The sequence below is a fragment of the Sceloporus occidentalis genome, unplaced genomic scaffold (assembly GCF_023333645.1).
Source record: "Sceloporus occidentalis isolate IW3139 unplaced genomic scaffold, rSceOcc1.0.p SCAF_13, whole genome shotgun sequence".
Classification (NCBI taxonomy): Eukaryota; Metazoa; Chordata; class Lepidosauria; order Squamata; family Phrynosomatidae; genus Sceloporus; species Sceloporus occidentalis.
In genome coordinates, this window is record NW_028316993.1 from 9,152,987 (window position 1) to 9,177,632 (window position 24,646).

At 42.9% G+C, this 24,646-nt stretch overlaps 2 protein-coding genes across 2 annotated transcripts; both read left to right on the forward strand.

The window, feature by feature from the left end:
• Positions 1-1,063: 1,063 nt before the first annotated feature.
• Positions 1,064-22,259, forward strand: LOC149304868 (alpha-tectorin-like). The gene is made up of 8 exons (XM_089479318.1): positions 1,064-1,143; positions 13,024-13,071; positions 14,675-14,716; positions 15,553-15,683; positions 17,180-17,461; positions 19,198-19,335; positions 19,946-20,504; positions 22,139-22,259. Exons 2-8 carry the CDS (start codon positions 13,035-13,037, stop codon positions 22,141-22,143), a joined length of 1,194 nt encoding a protein of 397 aa, XP_089335444.1. The 5' UTR covers positions 1,064-1,143; positions 13,024-13,034; the 3' UTR covers positions 22,144-22,259.
• On the forward strand, positions 1,927-5,570 carry LOC149304869 (sulfotransferase 2B1-like). The gene is made up of 5 exons (XM_089478577.1): positions 1,927-2,130; positions 2,642-2,768; positions 3,068-3,162; positions 4,513-4,693; positions 5,449-5,570. Exons 1-5 carry the CDS (start codon positions 1,933-1,935, stop codon positions 5,556-5,558), a joined length of 711 nt encoding a protein of 236 aa, XP_089334703.1. The 5' UTR covers positions 1,927-1,932; the 3' UTR covers positions 5,559-5,570.
• Positions 22,260-24,646: the final 2,387 nt, after the last annotated feature.

Genomic DNA, 24,646 nt, shown 5'->3' on the forward strand with positions numbered 1-24,646 from the left:
AAGGTTTTGATTTCCCTTTGCAACTCAGTGGATGCGGACTAACTTAATTTCTCTGCTTCCCTATTCAGCAGAGATGGGGGGGATAATATTTTACCTTTTGGATTCCACCTCCCAGCCAGCAAGACCAGTGGGAAAGGGTTGCAGGGGAGATGCAACCTCAAATCTCAGCTGTTCTGCTTTAGGTCTTTCAGTGGTGGGGGGAAATCCCTTTTGTGATGGTGGAGTAGCTCTGCATGTCTACACTCAAACCACTTCTTTGTTCTTTTATTCTTGTCCCTCAATGGATTAATTCTCTGTGGTGGAAAGGCAGAAGAAAGGTTTGTGCACACCTGACTGACAGCCTCGACAGACCAGCAATAAATGTCAGCCTCAGTGCAGAGTGAGGGCATGGTGTCCACACAATGCATACCCCAATGCATGCCCTGACACTGCCATCATGCTGTGTGCCCAACTGCATGGTGGGTGGCATCATGGTGCTGTTTTGGCACTGCATCCAGATGATGCAGCACCAAAAGGAGTGCCAGAAGGTGTCACCACGGCAGCAAAAGCGCCCTTTCCATGGCACAAAAGGAGCCACTTTTTGCGGCTCCTTTTTGTGCCATGGGAAGGCCAGATAAGGCTGCAGCATGTAGTTGCCATGGCCCCAGTCTGGCGCTGAAAGGGACTGCCTGTTCAGCCCGAGTTCCCTTTTCAAACCTCATGCAGATGTGAGCTGGACACTCAGAATTAAATGTAGCTCTTTCTAACACACACACACACACACACACACACACACACACACATGTCATGTTTTGCACACTCCTCCCTGGAGACACATGCTAAAAGAAACTGCATAATTTTTTCTGGCACAAACAACACACTGCTTATTATTATGCATTGCAGTGAATCTCTGAAAAAAGTGCGCGGGAAGAAAATATAATGAACCCTCATTACTTTTTCAAATGACACGACAACATGAAGCGATGACAGGCTGTGGAGGACAGGCAGTTAGACAAAGTTATGTAACATAAAGCAGAGAAAGAGATGTGTAATGTGCAATAGCCAAAAAAGCCAGTTTAGCAGACAGAAGCAGATGCCATAGGCACCCATGATGCAGTGCGAAAAGGCCTCTGATGGCTGGCTTTCCAGTGGGCTGGTACTGAGGTGGAGTAGAAACCCCAAGAATTTCTAGTCTCCATTTCTGTGACTTCTTCAGCTACGTCCTTGTCAAAATATAAACATGTGTGCATGCAGATCATATCGATAATATAAACACACTGGACAATTACAACAACAATTTATCATTCAGACTACTTACGTTTCAGTGATACAAGATGCCTACACCATAAAGGCTACACGGCGTGAAATGGCTTGTAACTAACTCCTAAGAGGGAGGTGAATAAATGCCTGTTGCAATTGGTAATGATTACCATCTCTTAAGCAGGGGAAACAGGTAAGAAAGGCAAGCTTCTACATCGTAGGGTATTATTAACAAACTCATACAGTCTTATGTAACTTAAAAGGTATTCTTAACTGTTCTAGAAAAAGTAATGATCTTTAGCTCCAAGGTGTCACTGCATTGATGCAATCTGAAACAATCCTTTGACGATCAAACAGGCGTGGAAAAGGCCCTGGATCCACTCACTCAATAGCTATTAGCCTTAACAGGGTACATTATCTAAACTGGAAGATGTCACAAATGAAGTATTATTAAGGGGGTATCTAGAACCCCAGCATTTATTTGGCTTAGTGCAGCCATTGCATAACCAAACCTGATGGCCTGATTGAAAGTCAAAATGTTTGGCACAAACTGTTAGCAGACGAGAGGAAACAAAGATTACTCAGTGGTATAAGGCGATGGAGGAAAACAACCATGTTGTATCTGCAGGAAAATCAGTCTTTGCTATGACACTAGAGGTAATACTGTTAATTCTCTTCCAAGGTACCGTTTGGATGCTAGAGATCTTGGGCTTGATCCAACACAGTGGGGACCCCTCATGGGTTCACAGCACAGCGGTTTGGGAGCGGGCGCTATGGATTAACACTAATCTCGGTCTGGAACTAGCCTTGAAATATCCTCCACCCCGTCTTCTAACAACTCACCTGCCATTTCAGATTTCACCCAAGTCCTTACTCCATTCTGAGGCCAAGGTAAGAGGAAACGGATACATTAAGCCTATGGGAGCTTGCTTTTCAAGCCTCAAAACTGGATTTGTTGACATTACCAACAACATTGCACTTTTTGCCAGATATTCACACATTCAAAAATGTTTTGTTTGCAGCTGGGTTTGGGCTGCCTTAGTCATCTGGGCAGTTTAGGGGCTGCGTTATTTTAATGCCATGCCCCTAAAAGTGCCCAGAAGTCGCTTTATGTGTCCTGTCTGTTTTGGGCCAAAATAACATGTTTCTACAATTCACATTTTCTCTGCAAAATGTTTTTTCCACATATTTTTGCTCTTCTTAATTGTAGTTCCCCATTTGGTAGCTTTTTTGACACTTGCCTTATTGCATGCCGAAGTAGTAGTAGATCTATTTTGTGAATTAAAAATACTATTGTTGCACTTTCATAGCCATTCAAATAAGCTGCTCGATGTGGCTGCCCTAACATGTCCAATGGCAGGGTTGGCTTTGTTTGCACTCTAAATAACTAACTTTCTTACAGGTTATCTACACCCTGCGCAATCCTAAGGATGTGTTGATCTCATATTACCACTTCGCTAAGTTGTATGATGGATTGAAGGATCCTGGAACTGTGGAAGAATTTCTGGAGGAGTTTCTGAGTGGAAATGGTATGGAATAAGAGAAAACATTTGAATTTGTCAATTGGCCTTATGGCAGAAAAATATATCTCAGGTTGTGAAGTGGGTGAAGTGCAAATGAAAGGAAGAAATGAGCTCCATGACAGGGTTTCGCTTTTTTTGCTGTCAGTCTGTCAGGAAGGGATTATATGAAGAGGCCTCAGTGTCAGTGTTGTTCTATGTGATAATAAATATCTATACTCCTAGTGAAAATTTGCTTTCTTTCTCCTGCCCCCAACATTAACTCTGACTGCTTACATTCTGTCTTTGCCTCTGCTTTGCCCTCCCAGTACCCATTGGTTCCTGGTTTGACCACGTGAAAGGCTGGCTGGAAATGAAGGACATGCCCAACTTCTTCTTCATCACCTATGAAGAGCTACAGAAGGTCTGGTTTGACATTACCTATATTCGCATACCTATAGTTAACACAGATTAACACAGATTAAAGACTTATAAACTCACATAGTGATCATACAAGAAACTATACACTAACATGTACAGAAGGGAGCTTCTCATGACATCATTAGCTGAAAATATCGATTAAGAATTAATTTCAACAGTAACAATATGCTATTCATTTCACCTGTCTTGATTAGTTCATGTTATATAAATGTAGCAGAAAATGATACACTTCATAGTGGAAATATCATTTCCTAGTAGTTACACAGCTGCAACAGTATCACTGATAAACTGAACTGCTCAAAGTTATTCCTTGTCCCCAATGGTTCTGAATCTATCAACAAAATGGCTGCATCTTGGTTCAGTATTCATCTAGAATTGATAGCCCTTTAAAAAAAGAATACATCTGGTCTACTACCCCTTGTCAAATTGGGAGCTGTCTACGGTGCTGAAATCAGCATATCTATAAGAGAGACAAGGTGTAATGGTTTGAACATTGGGCTATGACTCTGGAGACCAGGGATCTAATCCCAGCTTGGCCATTTAAACCCACTGAGTGACCTGGGGAAAGTCACATTCTCTCATTCTCAGAGGATGGCAGTGGCAACCCCCCTTTGATGCAACTTGCCAAGAAAACCCCATGATTTTAGGGTCCCTATTGTCACTGTATGTTGGAAATAACTTGAAGGCAGATAACAACAAGAACATAAAGGAGCATTTGGTCTTATCTAGACCTTTTCTTTGGATAGATTATGACAGAATAATTCTGCAATCACCTCCACTAGAACTACGTCAGGCCGAAAACTGATTTTGTAAGAAACAGGAAGTGACTAACACACCACTTCCAGTTCTATGAAAGGCCTAAACCAAAGAAGAGGTGGGCAGGTATTATATTTAAGTGGGAAATCACATCTCCTAGAGAACTGGAGGTGATCTGACATTGTGGGCATTTTGGGAGGTATTATAGGGGCCACACTACAAGAGCCAAAAGTGGCCATACTTTGCTTACCCCAATAATAAAACATGATATATGAGAGCAATTTAGGACTGAGGACAGTTTTTGACTGTAGTTTCTCTTAAGTTGTTTGATTCTCCCCTCCCTGTGTGCCAGGAGGGCACTATGGGGTGCAGAGAGTAAGGACCATACTAGGAACGACACCACTGCTCCCCAAAACACCCGCCTTTAAGCAGAACCACTGTGGTATTTGCCTGCATCCCTTTAAAACACTGAAGAGACGCTGTGAGGCTCAGAGAGAGGAGAAAGTCAATTTCGACATGGAAGCACAGAGTCAGGAATCAGATTCCTGTTGTTCAACATTATTCCCTCCTTCCCCAGGACCTGCGAGGCAGTGTGGAAAAGATCTGCCACTTCCTTGGTAAAGAACTCAACAGACAGCAAATAGATGCTGTAGTGGAAAACGCCTCCTTCCAGAAGATGAAGGATAACAAAATGTCCAACTTTTCCAACCTTCCAGATGCACATTTCAACCATAAAGAAGGGAAGTTCATGAGGAAAGGTAAAAGCAGAGCTTTCTGGGTGTTTGGAATTGGTATACATTGATTTGCTGTGGGGCTCAGATAGCAGCAGTTGGGCAGACCTGTGATGGAGAGCCCAAGATATGACAGTGCCCTTGGGGTTACTATTTATTTTTGCATTGATTCATTTATATGCTACAACTTATATTTAAAATTACACCTCTAACTGGAGTTAACCACTATAGTCAATGTATGAGGAATGCTGGGAATGACAGTCCAGCAACATCTGAAGGGACACATTTTAGACTCTTGTGATATAAACAGAACGATTTTGATATGGAAACAGCTGACAACCCCTTCAGTCATGAGCAGTGTTAGCATGCTTTATTATATCCGAGAAGGCTTTTCAGAAGTGACAGTGTGTAAAAGAGGACTGGCCCAAGATATTTTGCTGGGCTCTACCTCTAGAAAGAACAAATGCACACGTGAAGTGTGCATTGGGTTGTGCAGTTTGGCCTGGCTCCCTCATATTCACTCAGGGTTTTTTACTAATAGTGCTGTAGCATATTGAGAGAAAGCTACAATCCAGCAAGCATTAGAAATGCTGGACTACTAATCAGGAGGGTTGAATAACAGGAGGACGGTGGGGGGAAACCCAAGGAAGGTGGTAAAGTAGTTGTCCTCCAGCATCAGCCATTTCAGATGACAGCTCCCCACTTCCGTCTACAGCTAGGAGTATTAATATACAATGTGCTACTTCTTTGTGATTACCTTACTCTTTCTTGTCATCTTCCAGGCATCTGTGGGGACTGGAAGAACCATTTGACAGTAGCACAGAGCAAGCATTTTGACTGTGTTTATCAGGAGAAAATGAAGGGTGTGAATGTAGCCTTCCCATGGGGCTGAAGAATACCAATTTTTCCGGCTACTTCTCTCTGTATGTGCATTATATGCCTCAAATGGTTCAAATTTCTTTCATTGAAAAGGTCCTGTTGCCCAGCATAGAGGAGGCTCCCTTATGTTGAGTTAAGGCAGTGATCCAACTTACTCAATACTATCCGCACCTCAGCCTTTTGGGACTGCTGGGTGTGTTTGGGATTCCGAAAGCATGTCAGGAGTACTCTCATAAGATGGCTTCAATGATAGCCTGTCCAGTTAGAAAATAGTCATTTCCCAGAGAACAAACTGCCAAGGTTAAAAGAAACATTGCCAAGGACTCTTCAGCTCTTTCTCAATTTTCTTTAATGGCATCGTTCAGCTGTTATGAGAAGTGCTACTTTTAACAGGGTGCTGGAATGCAAATGTACATGCAACAACAACAATGCCTTCTAGAATACAAAGTAGAGGTCAGAGATGGAGTTTCAAAACAAAAATCAATATTTCCAATCCAGAGCTTGTTTTCAAAATTTCACAGAAGCCAAACTAAGGCTTAGAAACAAGTTAAATCATAAAGTAAATCAGTTGAAAGCAAAAGTGAGGTTTGAGCCTCAAATACTAAATCCCATGTTTGTCAAAGAAGAACAAAATGTCAGTTTCACAAAGGGTAAGTGATCATGCTTAGAGAGATACACAGGTAAAATCACCATCTTTATTGTCACAGGACTTTGTATCTAGTGAAAGCAACAAGGGGAGAACTAAAATATCAGTCCCTCTACATCCACTCTGAGTTAATGCAGACTGTGGGTCAAATCCTGAATTTTTATTTGGAAAGATCTTTGGCCAAAGAATTTCCTTTCCCTCCCAAACAGTGTGCCTTGCGGTGTGTTTCAGAAGCAAACAAGAACAACTATATTAGCACAGACCAAAAGTGTATAAGCTCACCCTGTGACTACACTGAAGTCAGTAAATCCACCTCTACAGTAGAGAGGTTCTCATAACTGTAATTAAGTGAAAGTATTCACTCAGAGTTAGTTTCAACAGTCAACAATATGGTACTCATATAATCTGTGTTAGCTAGTCCATGGGATTGTCCGCACAGGCCAAATAGACCTGTTTTCCCCTGGACTCATGTTATCTAGTACAGAAGTCAGAGACCAAAACCCCAGGGGCAGGATTGGGCTTGATTTTATCTATCCAGACGTGGATTCGGAGGATCTAGCCTGATCCCGGGGTAAACAGCATTTACTCCCAGGGTAAAATACACAGTTTCTAACAAATTCCTTAACAAAACTGGGCTGTTCAGATGCCTTCCCCATGCTCCTTCTCTTGCCGGCTGTCGATCTGCATGAAAAATCCCCTAGTCCCTGCATGTGATGCAGAAATGGGGTGCCTGGCCATGTGGGTGCAGTGCCAGGCACTTTGTTTTAAAGTCAGATGTGGTGACTGGGGGCTTCTTAGTAAGATTGATGGCCATCAAGGTATGGAATGGTGCGCCAGGGTTGGCATGGGTATGGGTATGTGAATACTCACCCATCAGTGCGCTGAACCAGGGGCCAACCAAACAACCATGCTTTCTGGGCCCATCTGCTCAGGGCCCAGGTTGCTGAAATGTAACAGAAAATAATACATTTCATAGTTGGAATAGCAGTTCCTAGCGGTCTCACTGCTCCAACAGGATCTCTAATACACTGAACTATCCAATGCTATTCCATCAGATATTATAACATAGATTTCATTTCATGACTGAGAAGCAGTGGCAAAGTCAACACAGCAGAGGGCAGCGTCACAAAAACATTCAAATTTGCACCATAGACCCCAATGTCTTGCCTTCAAGTCATTTCCAACTTATAGTGACCCTAAGTCAACCTATCCCAGGTTTTTCTTGGCAAGATTTGTTCAGAGGAGGTTTTCTTTGCCTTTCTGGGATTGAGAGAGAGTGATTGACCCAAGGGTACCCAAGGGGTCTCCATGGCTGAGCAGGGTTTCAGGAGGAGGAGAAGAAGAGAAGAAAATGGGGAGAGATTGTATTCCAAAAATTCTAGGTTTACCATTTAGTAGGGTAAACTTCCAGATATTAGGTTTTTCAGTGCACTGACTTGGGATACTTCTACATAGATTAATTGGTGTGGTGGTGGAGGAGGAGGAGAGGGGACAGCAGGAAGGCAAGGTGGGTTGATCTCAAGGTTAACATGGATTAGAGTTAACAATAAAATCCAATGTTCAGGTTTTCAATAAACTGATATGGGAGACTTTTGTATGGTGTGAACTGGCAAGGGGGAAGAATGGTGGGTTAAAATGGATTGGGATTATTTTGGAGTTAACATGGTTTGGGGTTCACATCCAGCTTCCAGGGTTTTTCAGTGCACTGATCTGGGGTGTGTCTGCATAGATGGACTACTGAATTTTGTGAATTCCGTTGACCATTGCGCAAATGGTTTTCACATGATGTTATGTGCAAGCCACTTGGAATCTGACAAGAAAGTGACCTGAACCAGGAAATAAGCATTTTGGGGGAAATATAGGAAATTCATTTCCATTTCATTCACGAATTCGCTTTTTTTGCGCACTGCTGTAGTGTGAAAGCAACTTGCAGTTTGTTCACAGGATTCTCCCTGTTGCCAGATTTCCCATGGCTCTTTGGGGTGTTTACTTCCAGTGCCATGAAATAAGTAAAATAAGTACCCACCCTTCTTCATAGCCAGAGCTCTTAAAACAAACAGCTGATGCAAGAGCAGAGAAAGAGAGAGAGAGAGAGAAAGAGAGAGAGAGAGGGTGGGGGGGGGGAAGTGAATGAATGCTTGTGCTTCTCTCTCTCTCTCTCTCTCTCTTTCTCTCCTGCTTCAGCCACAGTGATCCCCAAACTGTCCCCTTTAAGGCATTTTGGACTTCAGCTCCCAGAATCCCAGGCTAGTGGCCAACATGGCTGAGGCTTCTGGGAGCTGAAGTCCAAAATCCTTTAAAAAGGACAGTTTGGGGATCACTTCAGCCTTCGCTCCAAGCCAGAGTTCTTACAGAAACAGCTACTGAGGGAAGGCAGGGACACACACAGACAGATTTGATGTGGTCTACATGTGAAAATCTTTTTGGAATGCACACACTTTTATCATTATCAGGACGGAGGCCCATTTGGTCCTGTTGTGTGAAAACCATTCACGCATTTGCACGCGTGTGCAGATTGATCTCGGATTTTGCACAGGATAACAGCAGTTTGCATGTGAAAACCATTTGCATCATTTTAAACTTCCAATTCCTCCCCATGTGATAAACTCCTATGAGACTGTATGAGGTAGTCAAACAGATTACTGAGTGTCGGGTTGCCAGATTAAAAACTGGAGAAGACTCCTGTACATTTGATGGATGTGTAGAAGAAAGAATTTCAGCAGGTGTGGCTTGTCGCACAAGCTGATAGCAAGCAATGCCTGCTGAAATTCCCTCTTCTTACAGAACCATTAGAGGTACAGAAGGCCTCTCCAACTTTCAGCCAGATAACCTTATGTGAGCAGAGTAGAGGGAGTCAATTCAGAAGACAAATATTGATCCTCATCTTCAAACCTTAGACAATAGCAGTTCCTTAGAGCTGGCCATTTGGTTCAAAAGAGCTTTAGCCCGTCTTATTTATAACAGTGTGAGAGGCAAATGGATAGCTTTTCCAGAGTTCAGGGCTATTCTAGTCCATTTAGGTCCCATCATTCATGCTAAGGAGATAGAGATCATGGCCAGAATGCAAAAATTTGGAGCGGACCACGTGCCCGTGGGATGAGTAAACAATATCAAACTGCAAGTGCATGGCATGACGGCGAGCTGAAGGAAGTTTAATGGTCAGCAAACATATTAAGGTTTGGACTAGAGTCATCCCCTGCCCTCGCCCAAGGCACACTGGAGCAGAAGCAGAACAAGGGCGTGACACGGATTCATACACTGCAAAGCACACTGGGCTTAAACATCCCATATGAAACTGGTATTCATAAAGTAAAATCTACCCCTTGACAATCAAGGTTCAGCTTTATTCTCTTTTACTTCCTGGATCAACTGAAAACACTGTCTTATTGTTTTGGCCATAACTAGCTTTAGTCTATTGTTATAGTAGCAAATGCTAGTTTCTAACTGCAGTTTTGTCAAATAACATGAATGTGAGTAAGCCAGTTACTTAGGCAATCCTTAGAAAAATTGCATTTTTGGATTACAATTCCCAGAATCACCTAGGTTCAGGGACTTTGTAGAACTGTAATTTTTAAATTCTATGCTGTAACTCTCTGCTTTCTATATATCTGTCCTTCTGCAACATTCCCCTTCAGGCTGTTTTTCTACCATCTGTATCCTACTCCCACTCCCACAATATGCTTTATACCTGAGCATTTCTTATCACTCTGTACTGCATACAAAGAAGTGGGTTTATATCCACGAATGCTCATGCAAAAATAAAAACCAGCTAGTCTTAAAGATGCCACTACATCCCTTTCCCCCTCCCCTTCCCTCGCTTCTTATCTATTATGCAAGTGCTTTACAAGCTATTTGATGTGACAAAGAACTATTTTTCTCCCTATGTACCAGGGACTGGTACCATGTTTGTTCCATGTTACTATCATATTTGCATAGTTTCCTAAAAACCTGCCACAGACTAGCATTTGACGGCCTCAATCCACAGACCACCATTTTCAGTAGCACTCTATTACACAAAGAGGCATGACAAGATCCTGCTTTACCTCCAGGTCTTCATTTGCAAACATTCGGGACTTTAACACAAGTGAAATGGCCAAGGCAAACAAAAGCCACACCTTGTATGCTCACTTAATGCTTACTGAGTTTCTTTGCATAAGCAAACCGACTGAGGATCAACAGCTAATCTAGATCCACATTTTTCACTCAACACTGAACTGGATCTTAAATAATTTTCTGCTCTCTGATTTTCATTTCATTTTATCTTTTGGCGGAGGATTGAAGGGTGGATGATCTTAAGTGCTGAGCTAATACTAAACTCTCATTTGTCACAAGAACAAAAGAGGGAGGGAAAAGCCATGTCAAATTACAGTGTATCCGTGGAAGGTTGAGTGTTCCAGGGGATGGACCCAGGAAAGATAAAGTAGTATCAAAGTGCTATAATTGCACACAGAGACAACATGGGGAACTCTTGATGGTAATTTCTTGGGTAAAGTGCATTTGAGATACTTCTCTTTTCTGTAGCTGAGCCCTGGTAGACTTACCTGGCAGTTGTGGGGACCCAAAGCAACAGGGCCAGCACAACCATTAGGTAGAGTGCAATGACCCCCCTCATCCCGGATATCATATATACCTCATTGACCTCAGCTATGGTAGAGCATCATTAATACTGGAATAAAATTCAACTGGAAGGCCAATTAGTTTATATATTGGACAAAAGATTGTGGTCTGACCCAATGTGTTGGATAACTGAGGATCAGCATTTTGATTTTCTACAACGGTATGCCTTAGAACCCCACTTTGGCACTACCTTTCCAAGGTGGTAGGACTGCATGCTCCCATTAGCTTAGAGGTTCTGCTGACAGTAGAATTCATATTGACAGTCATGCAGGCTTTTGTTGAGGAATCAAACTAAATGTGCCAAACAGCTACTGGGCAGCAGCAGTAGTGTGGGATGACGCTGGTAGAAGATCTCTGAGATAATTTGTGTTAGTACCTTGTAGAAGGCTGCAGTGGTAACCCATCCCTGACTGTCTTTCAAATATACTACATAACTGGAAGCAGAGGAAGAAACATAGTCTCTACAAAAACAGGAGCAGTCTACAGTGCAGACCAGGAACTGTTATGTTCAAAAATTAGAGTAAAGCTGAAGAAGTACATTAAATCAACTGTAGTGCCAAAATACATGTATGCCTTCAAAGCGCTTCTGAGTGATTTATGGTGACAGAGTTCTCTGTGGCTGAGAGTGTGTGACTCACCCATGGTCAACCAGTCGGTTTCTATGGCCAAGTAGAAAATCAAATCCTGGTCCCAGAGTCATAGTGGGGATACAGACGGGGAGAAAGGAGTGCCGAGATGCCACCCCTTTCTGCCCCACACGGAGGCTGCAGCAACCAAACGGTGCGCCTCCTGGAGCCCTAAAAAGAACCCGCTCCCAGCAGGTTCTTTTTAGGGTGTGTGCCGGGCACCATTGGTGACCTCATGTGCAACAATGATGTCCATGTGGCACTCCACCATTTGGACATGGCACCATGTGTACACCATCATGGCGCCACCCATGTGGATGGGGGTGAGCCATTATGTTGCTGTAGGGCCCGGGAGTGTGCAGACGCTCCACTCTCCCAAGCCCTAAAATCGGGCCCAGGTCAGCACTTTGCGCCAGTCTGTATCAGGCCATAGTCCAACACAGTACAACTCAGACATGCAGTGTGGTCCTAATACCTATTTAAGTTTATCCTTTATTGCCCTTTCTCCCTTATCCTCTTTTTCAGGAATGGGGGGTGGGGTGAGCTTTTGCCTAAAGCCTCAGTTTGCCCTCTGAATCCAGTATATGCAGTTGGATTAAGAATGGATTTAGAACTTCCTTGTCACCATTGGGTCAGCCATCAATCCCTGGGGCATATGGCCAGATCTGTTCCATGGAGGGAGGGGAAGAACAGAGCAGGAGATGGGTCACTGTCTTGGTGGAGGGTTGGACATGGGAAGCTTGGGAGTCTGTCTATAAAAACAGCAGACTCCTTAACGAAGTTGGAACCCAGGGGGTAAAGATTTGAAGAAGAGAGGAGCCAAAAGGTGAGCACGATAGGGCAAAAGAGAAGTCAGGGGTGGGGGAAATGGATGAGGTCACCTTTTTACTGCCATCACCTTACTTTCTACTTTCTGTCACCCCTCTTTTCTCACTCTTCTTTCAGCCCCCTTTTCTATGGGTGCATCCGCACTGTAGAAATAATGCAATTTGATACCACTTTAACTGCCACGGCACCAGAACTCTTTGGGAGAGGAGGCTAAAGACTTGGTAAAACTACAAATCCCAGGAGTCCATAGGATGGGGCTACAGCACATGAAATGGTGTCAAACTGCATTATTTCTACAGAGTAGATGCCTCTCTTTCTGAGAATTCTTTTCCTTTTTCTCTCTTTCTGCAGTCCCCCTTTCTCTCTGTCTTTCATCCTCTTCCTCTAACCCATCAGGATCCTAGGGAAGGACAAATAACTTTTACCTGACACTCACAATGATCTCTTGTACAGGGTTTTGGAAATTAAGCCAATGGTTGGAATTTGGAAATATTACTTTTTTGGACTACCGTTCCCAGAATCCCCCAGCCAGTAGTCCAAAAGTCCAAAAGGCAACTTTTCCATGTTGTGACCTTCAACCCAGGCTTTGTCCAAGATTGTATGAAATTAGGCAATCTATCCACTTTTGCAGAAATGGGACAGGAATAAACTATAGAATTAGACAAATAACAACAACAAGCATATAATTCAAATAATCAAACACTAATACCCTAATTAATTCTATATTTGTTTTTCTCCTCTTTGCTTTGTTACTTTCAAAGGGAAGGCCAACATGAAGATTTCCTTGACCTTCCTACTACTTGCGCTGGGTAAGTTAATTTGAGAAAGAGCAATATGAAAGACACAAGAGGCTGGTGGTTGGGTGAAAAAGTTATTCCCCTACACCCACACAAAATTGTGAAGTGAATGAATAACTGCAGAGAGAGGGAGTACTTGGCCATGGAGTAGAAGCAGGTCAAACCACTGCTGCTACAAACTTAATCACTGTTAAATTGAAATACTGCTGGGGTGAAGTGTACCATAGGAATCCACAGATTTAAGCAGCAGTCCAGATCTCTCCTATGTGTATAAAAGTACTGACTTGTTAAATCACTGTAAGCTCCAGGTTTCAGGCAATGGAAGGCTTTAATGCAAGGTGCAAAATAATGGGTACCTCTGCTTTAATGGGCTCAGCTGATAACACTGCAGTTTACTCTTTCAGACAATGGTGAGTGGTTGCACTGCTGAGACAAGGGATTTGGCAAGTTAGGGAACCATGCCTAGTCCTGAAAAATAGCATTTTATCAACCTATGGCCTGGTACATACCACCCTGAAAGGGTGGGCTGGAGGTGGCTGGTTTTCCTGTGGAGGGATGCTGCAGCAGCCAAACTGTGCAGCATCCCTCCGCCCCAAAAAGAACCAAGAAAATCTGGGTTTTTCTTGGGATGCCATGTGCACATCATGAGTGTGCCATTGGCACGTTCATGATGTAAGCAATGCACAGTGACGTCTATACGCTCTGCATCACGTATATCACAATGGCGGCCCCTGTATGGATGCGAGGCCATCATTACGCCGCCGCCGTGATGTCCTAGGGTTAGGGTCAATGCAGTTGGTGCATGATCCCTAACCCTAGAATCGCCGCCTGGATGCCACTTCTTGGTGGTATGTACCGGGCCTATATTCCCTCCCTTTCTCTAAGTCCTAATTCCAAAGACAGCACTATTTGGCTTTTGGTTCCTCTCAGAGGAGAAATCATTGGAGATTTGTACATGTTGAGCTTAGATGCTCGTAAGCAGCACAGACATTCTTAGCCGATACCTGAACTTTACTTCAGAGGAGAACTCTAGAGAAAAACACATGAACTTCCATTAACATTTCTTGCCCTCTCTGATTTGCTGCATGTCTTCCTCTACATGAAAATGGCTATTTCTTTAGAACATACATGTACAAACCAGCCAGCTATTTGCATGATGTATTACAGGGGTGTAGCTGTGGAGGAAGGGAGGAAATGAGAGCCTTGCACCCTAAATAAGAATATTTCTCTTCAGTCCCCAAACGTCTAGCATTGCAGTAATGTAAACTTTCATTTGAGTGTTTAAAAACAGGGTTTAGGCCACCAAAGAAAAGGGACAAAGGGAGTGAGAATACAGCAGACAAGAAAGTACTAGATGTGGTCAATTTTCAAGATCTCACTCTCTGTAAAGCTAAAAATGAGGGGAGGGGGGACTGGGTGAAAATTAATTTGAGGCAGAATTTTTATTGGGGAATCAATGCCCTTGTTCTGACCCCTCTCTCCAACAACTAAACCCCTGTGTGTATGGAGTTACGACAGTATCTTAAGACTTCATCTACAAATTCCCTGGCAATTTGTGAAGGAACACAAATTCGGCATGAAGCTCATCTTCTTCTTCTGTTTTTCTTTGTTACAGGTTCGGTCCTGCCATTCCCATGGCATGATACACAGACTGATGGTAAAATGTTGATGCTTGCAATGATGGGTGATGTGTGGATGGGTGTTCTTCATAGGACTTTCTGCAGTTTCTAGGAACCTGAGTTGTATGACACTGATAGAGATACCATATCAGCCGATGCCCAGCGGGGCTGGTGGGGTGGAGGATGGGGTCACCCAAGATGAAGCCAAGAATCATGAGAGAGGAAGCAAACTGCATCTGGCTTACTACCTCCTCTGCAAGGTCTAAGTATACATTTTATCCCATTCCTTCTTCAGAGGACTGTTGGGAGTTAAGACTCCCATTTGCAGAAACAAAAGGACCACTCCATTCAGATAATCATTTCCATCTCTGACGCATATAAAACAAACTCAAGAGTCCTCAGAACAGGAGAGCTAGTGACCCTTAATAACATCGTACCTATTGAAGTTGCTGACTAGAAGGGCAGAACACAGCACATTTATTTAAGGCAATGAAAACAAGCTCTGTCCTTTATTTATAAAATTTAAGCATTCTAAATGAAGTCATTCAAATCAAAATGAAATGACAATTCATGTTAAGCCATTTAGGATCAAAGTAAAAAAAATCATGAGTAATAAAGTGTTATGCAAGTATATTATGTTGCAATCTTGTGTGTCTTGTATTGCAACTCCCACTATCCCCAACCAGTACGCTGGCTAGAGAGCAAGTCCCATGGAACACAGCGAGGAATCGTTCTGAAAAGGCATGCAAACAATTTCACCATGAATCCTTTCTGTGATTAAAACATCCGAGTATGGACATTTTCATGAGAAGTCTTTCTAATGCGGAGTCAGGGTTGAGTTATATAGGTGCTGTCTGTCTCTATTTCTCTGCAGAAAATCTTCTGTATCCCTATGGGGAAGCTGAAGGAGATCAGATGACCCCCAAGAAAGATGATGGGACATCACCCAGAATTTACCTTTTAGAGCCTTACACCTTCTTTAACAAGACTTATGAGACCGCTTATGTACGTATCACTTCAGTTGTCACAGAGAAAGACCAAGACATGAAAAGGGAAACATGATGAAAATTTCAATCCTACTTGGGGAAAGGGGGTTTAGTTGTAAAAATTATGTTGCTACTCTATGACTTTATGGCAGAGGTAGGATTTGTGACCTTCCAGATGTTGTTAATCTGCAACTCCTTGCATTCTTCATTATGGACCATGCTGGCTAGGGCTGCTTGGAGGTGGAGTCCAACAGTATCAGGGGGAGCACATTTTACCTACCCCTTCCTATGGCTATAAGAGAGGCCTTAAATAAAATATTCCGTCTGGAACGGCTCACAGCAAATCCTGTGACTAGCTGCCTCCAAATAGTAAGAGAATGGGCAAGTCTTACGTATATCCAAGGTGAGACTGGTGCTTGACTGAGAGCAAAGTTTTCAAAGTATGGAAGGCGCTGATAATTACCAGGTTACCATGATGCACTAATCCTGAAATTAATTCAGGCCTTGTCTATATGCAGAAATCATCCCAAATTACCTCCTCCAGGCTCACTCTCTCCTGCTTATATGTTGCAAGGCTGAAACCCCAAATTGAATAGGAACTATCTTCATGACACCCTCACCCAATTTGAGGCTTTGGTCCCCAACCTGCATTTAAATAACTCACCTTTTGCTGCAGGTTTTCAGCTCTCTTTATAGCAGCAGCACTGGCTTGTAGTCACTTTAAGCCACCTGATGTGCTGCTGCTCTGGGTGCAAGTTGCTCTGAGGTTAGAATGAGGTCCCTGGGATTCTCATACCTGCAGCAGTGGCTTGCCAGGCAGCTCCCAGGGACCTGCATGGGAAGGAGCTGCACATCATTCACTGCGAGAGACAAAAACCCGCAACAAAAGAGAGCGGGTAAGAGGAAGAATTCAGAGCCAGAATACCCCAGGAGTCTGGCAGGTGTAGAACTGTCCTTTTAGAGACAAGCTACAAAATCTTCCTTTTCCATTTTACTTATTTGCTTATCACCTCTCAACCTACCAGGGCCCTCAAGGTGATGCACAATAAATAGAAATACTTCTAAAATACTGAATAAATAACAACTCCCCCCCCAAAAAAAAGCCCAACAATCCAGAGATGGCGAACCTATGGCACGCGTGCCAGAGGTGGCACTCAGAGCCCTCTCTGTGGGCACATGTGCCATCACCCCAGCACAAAGTTTGCCAGAGTTTGTTACTAGAAAGCCAGAGGGACATGGCACTTTGCAGTAAATATGTGGGTTTTGGGTTGCAGTTTGGGCACTCGGCCTCTAAAAGGTTCACCATCGCTGCCTTTGGGAACTCATATCTGAAGAATTAAGGTCAGAAACTGAATATTCCCAACATTTTTTTTTTGACTGGCCTAATAAAGATATTGCACTGATTCAACTTCTGGGATGAAGTAATCTTTCAGGTGATCAATTTAAGGGGGAATAGGGCATTTTCCATTACTGCCAATTGTAACGCTTGTGTTGTGGCTGTGTGACTCATTACAGATTAACAACAATGGTGTGGTTTCCTTTGAGAAGCGTGTCTCAGGATACACCCCCAAAGGTATTCCTCTGACAGATGGAATAGCTTTTGTTGCCCCATACTGGGGAGATGTCAACAATGAGATAGCAGGGGACATCTACTACCGTCAAGTAGAAGATCCAAAACTGCTGGATCGTATTACCAAGGACATCAATGAGCACTACCCTGATATCCCTTTCAAAGCCATTTGGGCCTTGATTGCAACCTGGGATCGTGTGGCCTATTTTGGAAGTACTTCTGACAAGGTAAGCCACAGACGATAGAAAGGAAAGGTAAAATGGAATCTAATAATTGAGTGGTGTTGTTGTTTCCCAGCCTAATTTTACCGCTTTGAAACTCCTGGGCAGCAAGGACTTGTCTTTTATGATGCAGGCTTTGGACACAATGATGCACTAATCCTGCTCTGGCCCTAACTCAGCAGTAGAGAGGTGAGGAAGAGTAGTGTTTTGCTCTGCCTACGCAAAAGCAAACTATTGCACTCTCTTCTTAATAACATATGTGTCATTAATACTTTCTGTCCATTTGGCCAAACCCTGTTGGTGCTTGGCCACCTGTGTAATACTTTTCACCAGCGAAATGTTGAAGGGTCTGTAATAAATCCCTCCCTCCAGGAGGGATTTATTTGGTCCAGGTCTCAGAGGGAGAGAAGTGTTTGGGGAACAATTTGGGGTGTTTTTCATCTGCCTCAGATTAAGGGAGCTGGAGGCTTGGAGGATAAAGGATTAAAGCACTGCAAAAAAAAAAAAAAAAAAAAAAAAAAAAAAAAAAAAAGGTATGGGATGTCATATAGCTTGTGGACCATGTTTTGGAAACCCCTGCCACACTGGCTCCCATTCTGTGGAATAACCTTTCAGCGAAAATTACACCCTCAATATCTCATTTTTTGCTGAAGACTCTTCTTTTTAGCCAAGCAGCACTCCCTACAAAATTCCAAACAAAACTTCTTTTTATAAAATTAAAGGGTTTATTTTGTTTGGTGCTTTTGTGTTTGTCTGTGGTTGTTTTTAACCACTCTGAGATCTTTGATATGGAACAGTTTATACATTTTACAATCAATCAATCAATCAATCAATCAATCAATCAATCAATGTTTGTCTTTTTTAGCACAGTGTTCAGAAATATCAACTGGATTACAATGATGTAGCCAGTTTGATATCTAAGTGTTGTCCAAGGTACATGCCACAGTTACGTTTCAAGCTCTACTCCACCTTCTGTTCATATATTCCATTGGTTCTCAATCTGTGAGTCCCCAGATGTTGCTGGATTATACTGTAATTCCCAGAATCCCCAACCTGAGGTTGTACAAATTAATTCTGGATCATGTTTAGTTTCTACACTGTTTTTATCCTCCTGGTTGTTCTTGTTTTGAATGTTAATTGGGATTTTTCTTAAATGAAATATTTCACAGTTTGGGGACTGTTTATTTTATTTTGTTCCTATCCTGCTCTTCTCCCAAATGGGATCTAAAGCAGCTTGGAGTTGGGTTTTTATGTGCCTTTTTAAACTGCCTTAGGATCTTAGGCCTGTTACAGACAGCCAAAATAAAGCTGCTTCGAGTCACAGTGGAAGTATGGTGTTTCAATGATGCATGCGTCCTAAGAGTCCAGAAGCCACACCAAAGCCACGCTCCAGACCTTAGGGCTGGAGCGTGGCTTTGGTGCGACTTCTGGACTCTTAGGACGCATGCATCATTGAAACACCATACCTCCACTGTGACTTGAAGCAGCTTTATTTTGGCTGTCTGTAACAGGCCTTAGGTTCCTTTGGCTGTGCAGCCCCTTGACCAGTTAGTAAACTGGAAAACAACCTTTTGGACCCAGGAGTATATCCAGTCATCTTGGGATTTTCATCTTGGGATAAGGAATGGGCTAGAAATACTTTTAAATCAATGGATAACAAAGCAATTGTAATCGTCCATGCAATAGCATGATACATCCATACTGTGCCTTGACCTCATTCACTCTTGTTCTCTTTGCAACAGACAAACACTTTCCAGTGCATCCTAGCAACAGATAAAGACACATCCTTTGTAATGCTCAAATATAAGAAAATACAGTGGACCACTGGTACAGCAAGTGGTGGAGATCCCGAGACAGGTCGGGGAGGAAAACCAGCACAGGTAGGTATGACTAGATTAGCCAGAAAGACTGGCTTCAGATAGTGGTAGAACCAATAAAATGCCTTCTCATTCCAGTTTGGAATTATAGCAGAGTAACACATTTATCTAGTCCATATGTCTCCTCTGGCAGATACTGTCTAGAGTCCTTTGAATTGGCTGTTAATTGTTTTTTGCTTAAAATTGGAAAATGAGGCCTAATATAAAAAACAGACAGCTAAAATAAATGGGATTGAATTCTAGGGAGTATCCAGCAGCCAAAGAAACCAGTAAGGAGGCTGGGCTGGGGGTATCAGCTCCAGGAGAGGCCAGTGACAAGCCGGGCCATCAAGCTGCCCCCCCCCCACTTGCTGATTCCTGAACCGATTCCTGAAACGGGTGCAAACATAGTGGGAACCATGTTTTTTCGGAACCGGTTTCAGGAATAGGTTCAGGAATCAGATTTTCAGGTAAGTGGGAACAAGGCCAAAGTCTCTGGATTCTTTCCTTGACATGGGAAAAATTCAGGTTGTAGGATGACTCCTGGCGATCTATAATATTTGTAATGGCAGCCACAGAATATAGTTTAGATATAGTACAAAGATGACTGGCACTTTTTTTAAAAAAATTTCAGGCTGGATTCAACACTGGTGATGATAAAAACTACTATAGCATTCCTGGTTCCCGTCGCCCCGAAATTATCAACATCACCCAAACCAGCAATGTGCATAAGCCAGGACTCTGGATATTCCAGATGAATGATTTCAAGCCGACTGGAATCCCTGAAGAACTTTTGAAACTAACTGTTCCAGTGGACGAAGAGCCACAATCCCATGTGGAGGAAGAACCACAAGCCCCTGTGGAACCAGAGCCACAAGTCCCTGTGGAACAGGAGCCAGAGGCCCCTGTGGAACAAGAGCCACAGGTCCCTGTGGAACAAGAGCCACAGGTCCCTGTGGAACAAGAGCCACAGGCCCCTGTGGAACAAGAGCCACAGACCCCTGTGGAACAAGAGCCACAGGCCCCTGTGGAGAAAGAGCCACAAACTCCTGTAGAGAAAGAGCCCGAAGCCCCTACTGAGGAAGAACCCATAGCCCCTATTGAGGAAAAGCCTAAAGCCCCCATTGAGGAAGAAGAACCCCAAGAGACTCCAATGGACTATGAAGAGGATGATGATTGTGAATTGTATGAATGTAAGTATATCCAAGCAAGAGCTGTAAGATGGGAATTGGCTGGCTTTTCTTGTAAGCCAGTACAAAAAAACCTTCCTCTTATGGCAGCAGAGACCATGCCCCCCTTTTCTTTTCAAGAGAATATTGTATAAATAGATAACCTCCCTATCGGTATGTCCTCCTAGGCCTGGAAAACATGTTCTCTATTACTGATTTCCCAATTTTAAAAACCCCCAGAAAAGTGAGGTTTTTGTGCACTCCCCCTTCCCACAATTTGAGCAACCTCAAAAGTTCCAGAGGATTTTTCTACAGGGGAAAAAAGTAGCCTTTTTGCATAACCCTCCTTCTATGTTTTTTATGCACAAATGTGTTTCCTCTACAGGAAACAGTGTCTGTTGTGCAGGAAAGGTTTATTTCTTCTATGCAAAAAATTTAAAAAGTCCACGTCTTTTCCTGAATAGAAAAACCCTCTGGAACACTTGAGGATGGTTGAGTAGAGGGAGAATATTGCACAAAATATGTTTTCACTCTCAGTGGGCAGAAACTCACAGTAAGTATACATACAGAGTTGAAATCATCAGGAATTTATATCACTATTCCCTTCCAAAGGAGGCCAAGGCCCCATACAGACAGGCCAAAATAAAGCTGCTTAGGGCCACTTTGGAGGTATGCTGTTTAAATGATGCATGCATCCTAAGAAGCTGGAAGCTGCACCAAAGCTGTGCTCCAGTCCTTAGGACTGGATCGTGGCTTTGGCATGGCTTCTGGACGCTTAGGATGCATGCATCATTTAAATAGCATACCTCCAAAGTGGCCCTAAGCAGCTTTACCTTGGCCTGTCTGTATGGGGCCCATGTTAATTCCATCCTCTTGGGGTCACCAATGAGCACCTGAGACTGCATTGTTTCATATGGCTGTCAGTCTTTAAAACTATGGGTGGCTGCCCTCACTATTTTAATTGTGTGTGGCTTTAGCATTTTTTTTAAAGATAGAAATGGCTCCAGTTTGTTTTCAATAAATGTTTTAATCCATTTTGTCTTTTAGATTTAATGTATTAAATAGAGTTTTTATCTGCCAGCTTTACAAAGTCTTTGTACAAAGGAGCTTCTGTGTCAGAGGCTTTGTTAACTGGGTTTTTTGGCTGGCAAATATCCTTCAATATTTATTGATTTATTTTATCATCCAAAGGAAGTATGCATTGCCTCCCAGCCTGCCAGAGCCCCTGAAGTGATATATAATAGACTTTGGCTGCATCCACAATGCAGAAATAATCCGGTTTGACATGGCTTTAACTGCCATGGCTCAGTGCTATGGAATTCTGTGAAGTGAAGTTTGCTACGCGAATTCCATAGCATTGAGCCATGGTAGTTACAGTAGTGTCAAACTGGATTATTTCTGCAGTGTGGGTGCCTCACGAGTAAAGTCTTTTTTTGTATAGTTTACATTGCTTCCTATTCCAGCAGTTTCAGTTTCTTTGCTGTGTGGCTAACCAGAGCTAGGCAGGGGAGAAGCTCAGAATGAAATTATAGGAGTGGGGTGGCACCGGAAGGGCATCAGTCCAACTTGAAAAAGCAGAACCCCAAAGGCACGCAGTCATGCCTTGAACTGCCTAGGTTTTCCTTCTAATGCAAATATTGTCTTTCTTTTCCCTTCAGATTAAACCATCCCAGAAGCCTTTCACTTCATGTAGACATTCACAGATGTCCTAACAGGACCAGCCAGGATGTGGAGCAATTCTTTTTGGAGCCTCCAAGAGTCGGGGAGTCTACTGCAATCACAGCTTAATTGTAGTGTAGTAAAATAATAAAAGTGAATTCTGGCATTCCTTGTTATCCTGTGTCTCTCAAGAGGTGAAATAATCTGGAGGTGCTGAGGGAGAAACTTGCATGCAATCGCAATGTTGACAGTCATGTATCTAAAGATGTTTGTGTGTGAGATAAATTTGGAGAGAATGACTGTATAGTTGCATAGAAAGGCACTTTGTGAACATTCAGAAGCCCACTCTTTCTACTACATATTGGGCCAATGTGCATTATACATATTGCAAGATTTTGAAGCTCCATTGGCTTCTTTATTAGGCAAAGGTGTTTAAAATCATACAGCGGGGCAGGGGACTGATGATGTTAGTCATAGCCTTGCCTTTGGTCAAGGAAGGAAAATTCAGATACACTGTACAGTCAGAAGCAGAAGATGGAGAAGCTCTATTCTTGTGGCCCAAACTAGACTAGGTGCAGATTGTGGTACAAATCAAGAACTAGTTATATAAAAAATTAAAGTGAAGCTGAAGAAGAAAGCAAAACATATAAATGGTATGAGCAATATCTCAAATGAATTTACAGATAATGTAAGAATTGGTACTATTAAGCATAATCAATGGGGAATCTGAAGTACTATGGTTAGAAGCCAAGGACATACTCAAATACGAATGCAGAAAGACACTATTGGTGGCAAAAAAGAAAGAGAAGTAACAAAAGATAACAGATGAAATGTTTCAAGTCGTTAAGGAAAGAAGAGAAGCAAAAGCAAAGGGAGATTGGAACAAGACCAGAACCATGAATGCAATGACTAGTGTGCAAGGATAAAGAGGACTACTATAATAATCAATGCAGGGAAATAGAAGACAACAATAAAAGCAAAAGAATGAGAGACCTCTTCCACAAGCTCTGGGAATTCAAAGGGAAGTTTAAACCAAGAGCAGGGATGCTCCATGAAGTTCCATGGCAGCCGATTTTGAAGGACAATTTTCAACCATTTCCCAAAATTGGCTGCCAAGAACATCTGGGGAATGGCTTGGGGACTCCTGGCAGCATTGGAGGCATTCTCCTGTGCAGTAACACACATTTCCCCTGTTCCGTTCCATTCCATTCCCGTCGCTCCAAGTGCTGTGCAATAAGCTTACTTGACTAGAGCAAAGCCATCATGAAAAGCTATGGAATGCTCTTAAAGACATGGGAGCCCCTTCATCTGATCATCCTGATAAGAAATCTGTACTTAGGACTATTGTTAAAACAAAATATGATGAAACAGAATGGTTTCCAATTGGCATGGGTGTCAATGGGCAGTTGAGGTATAACTTTAAACCCTTCAGCTCTTGGGCCTGAATGCTGGAACAACTTTTTCTTAAACCATCTCAGAAGTGGTACTTTTTGCACCCCTTGGCTGGATACCTATTTGTGATACTCCCTGCCTTTGAATTTGGTCCTGGCCCTTGGATTTGGCCCTTGGAAGTGCCTTCGGACTGGGAATGTACTGACCCTTAGTAATTTACACCTGCTCTATTGTTTTGCTGCCTGAAGCAGAACAACCCTTTCTCCTTGCCAATGCTGAAGAAGATTAAGAAGACTGGCAGGTGAATTTTTCTTCGGTATTGGCAAGGCTTGTGGTTAAGCCTGGGGTTGCCAGACTGAAAAGTGGAGCAAGCTCCCATACCCTTACTGGTTGTGTAAAAGAGGGAATTTCATCAGGTGTTGCTTGATACCTAGTTATGTGACAAAACTCTCAACCTCCCTTTGGCAGCAATTCTGAAAATCCACTTAATGGTTTGTCTGCCAGCCCAAAGATGTCCAGTATTCAGGGAAACACATTGGCAGCTAGTGGCTTCTACATCAAATCCAGGTTATAGTGTGGACCCTAAAGGAGATATGCAAAGTATAGAACCTTCTATGGAGCTAAGAGTCAGCACCTTCTTCAACGCCTTTAAAGGTCTGATAAGAACCCAGAGAGGATTCACTGCCCCATCAACATCCAAGGGACTAAGCATCAGTGGGGAAGAACTAGAGATGACCAGAGGTGAACACATCTCTCTGTATCAGGAGGGATGAAAAGGCAGTTACAATTCCTAAAGAACTCAGCTCCAAGTGACTAATAGGTCTTATTTTCTTTCTGGAAATTGGCTGTATAATGTGGACTAGCAGCCCCATGGTGGCTGAGAACAATAGAACTGCTGAAGGAGAGAGAATCCCACATCCGCCTGGGCAAAGAGGAACAGAGACCTACAACTTATTAATAGTTAACTATATATTTTTTCTCTTTCTCTGCTTCATCTCACCAGCAGCAATGACCCAGCACAAAATTAACCATGACTGTGCTCATAGAACTGAGGTTGAACACTGCTATTATCGTGATGTAGTTGATGGTGGAATGGGGCCAAACTGTCATGGCCC

Excerpts from the sequence above, each read along its gene's own strand:
- LOC149304869 (XM_089478577.1), top strand. The coding sequence starts at position 1,933 with ATGCTAGAGATCTTGGGCTTGATCCAACACAGTGGGGACCCCTCATGG. Across the intron at positions 2,131-2,641 it reads TACTCCATTCTGAGGCCAAG|GTTATCTACACCCTGCGCAA; the intron begins GTAAGAGGAAAC and ends ACTTTCTTACAG. Across the intron at positions 3,163-4,512 it reads CCTATGAAGAGCTACAGAAG|GACCTGCGAGGCAGTGTGGA; the intron begins GTCTGGTTTGAC and ends CTCCTTCCCCAG.
- LOC149304868 (XM_089479318.1), top strand. The coding sequence starts at position 13,035 with ATGAAGATTTCCTTGACCTTCCTACTACTTGCGCTGG. Across the intron at positions 14,717-15,552 it reads GCATGATACACAGACTGATG|AAAATCTTCTGTATCCCTAT; the intron begins GTAAAATGTTGA and ends ATTTCTCTGCAG. Across the intron at positions 15,684-17,179 it reads AGACTTATGAGACCGCTTAT|ATTAACAACAATGGTGTGGT; the intron begins GTACGTATCACT and ends GACTCATTACAG.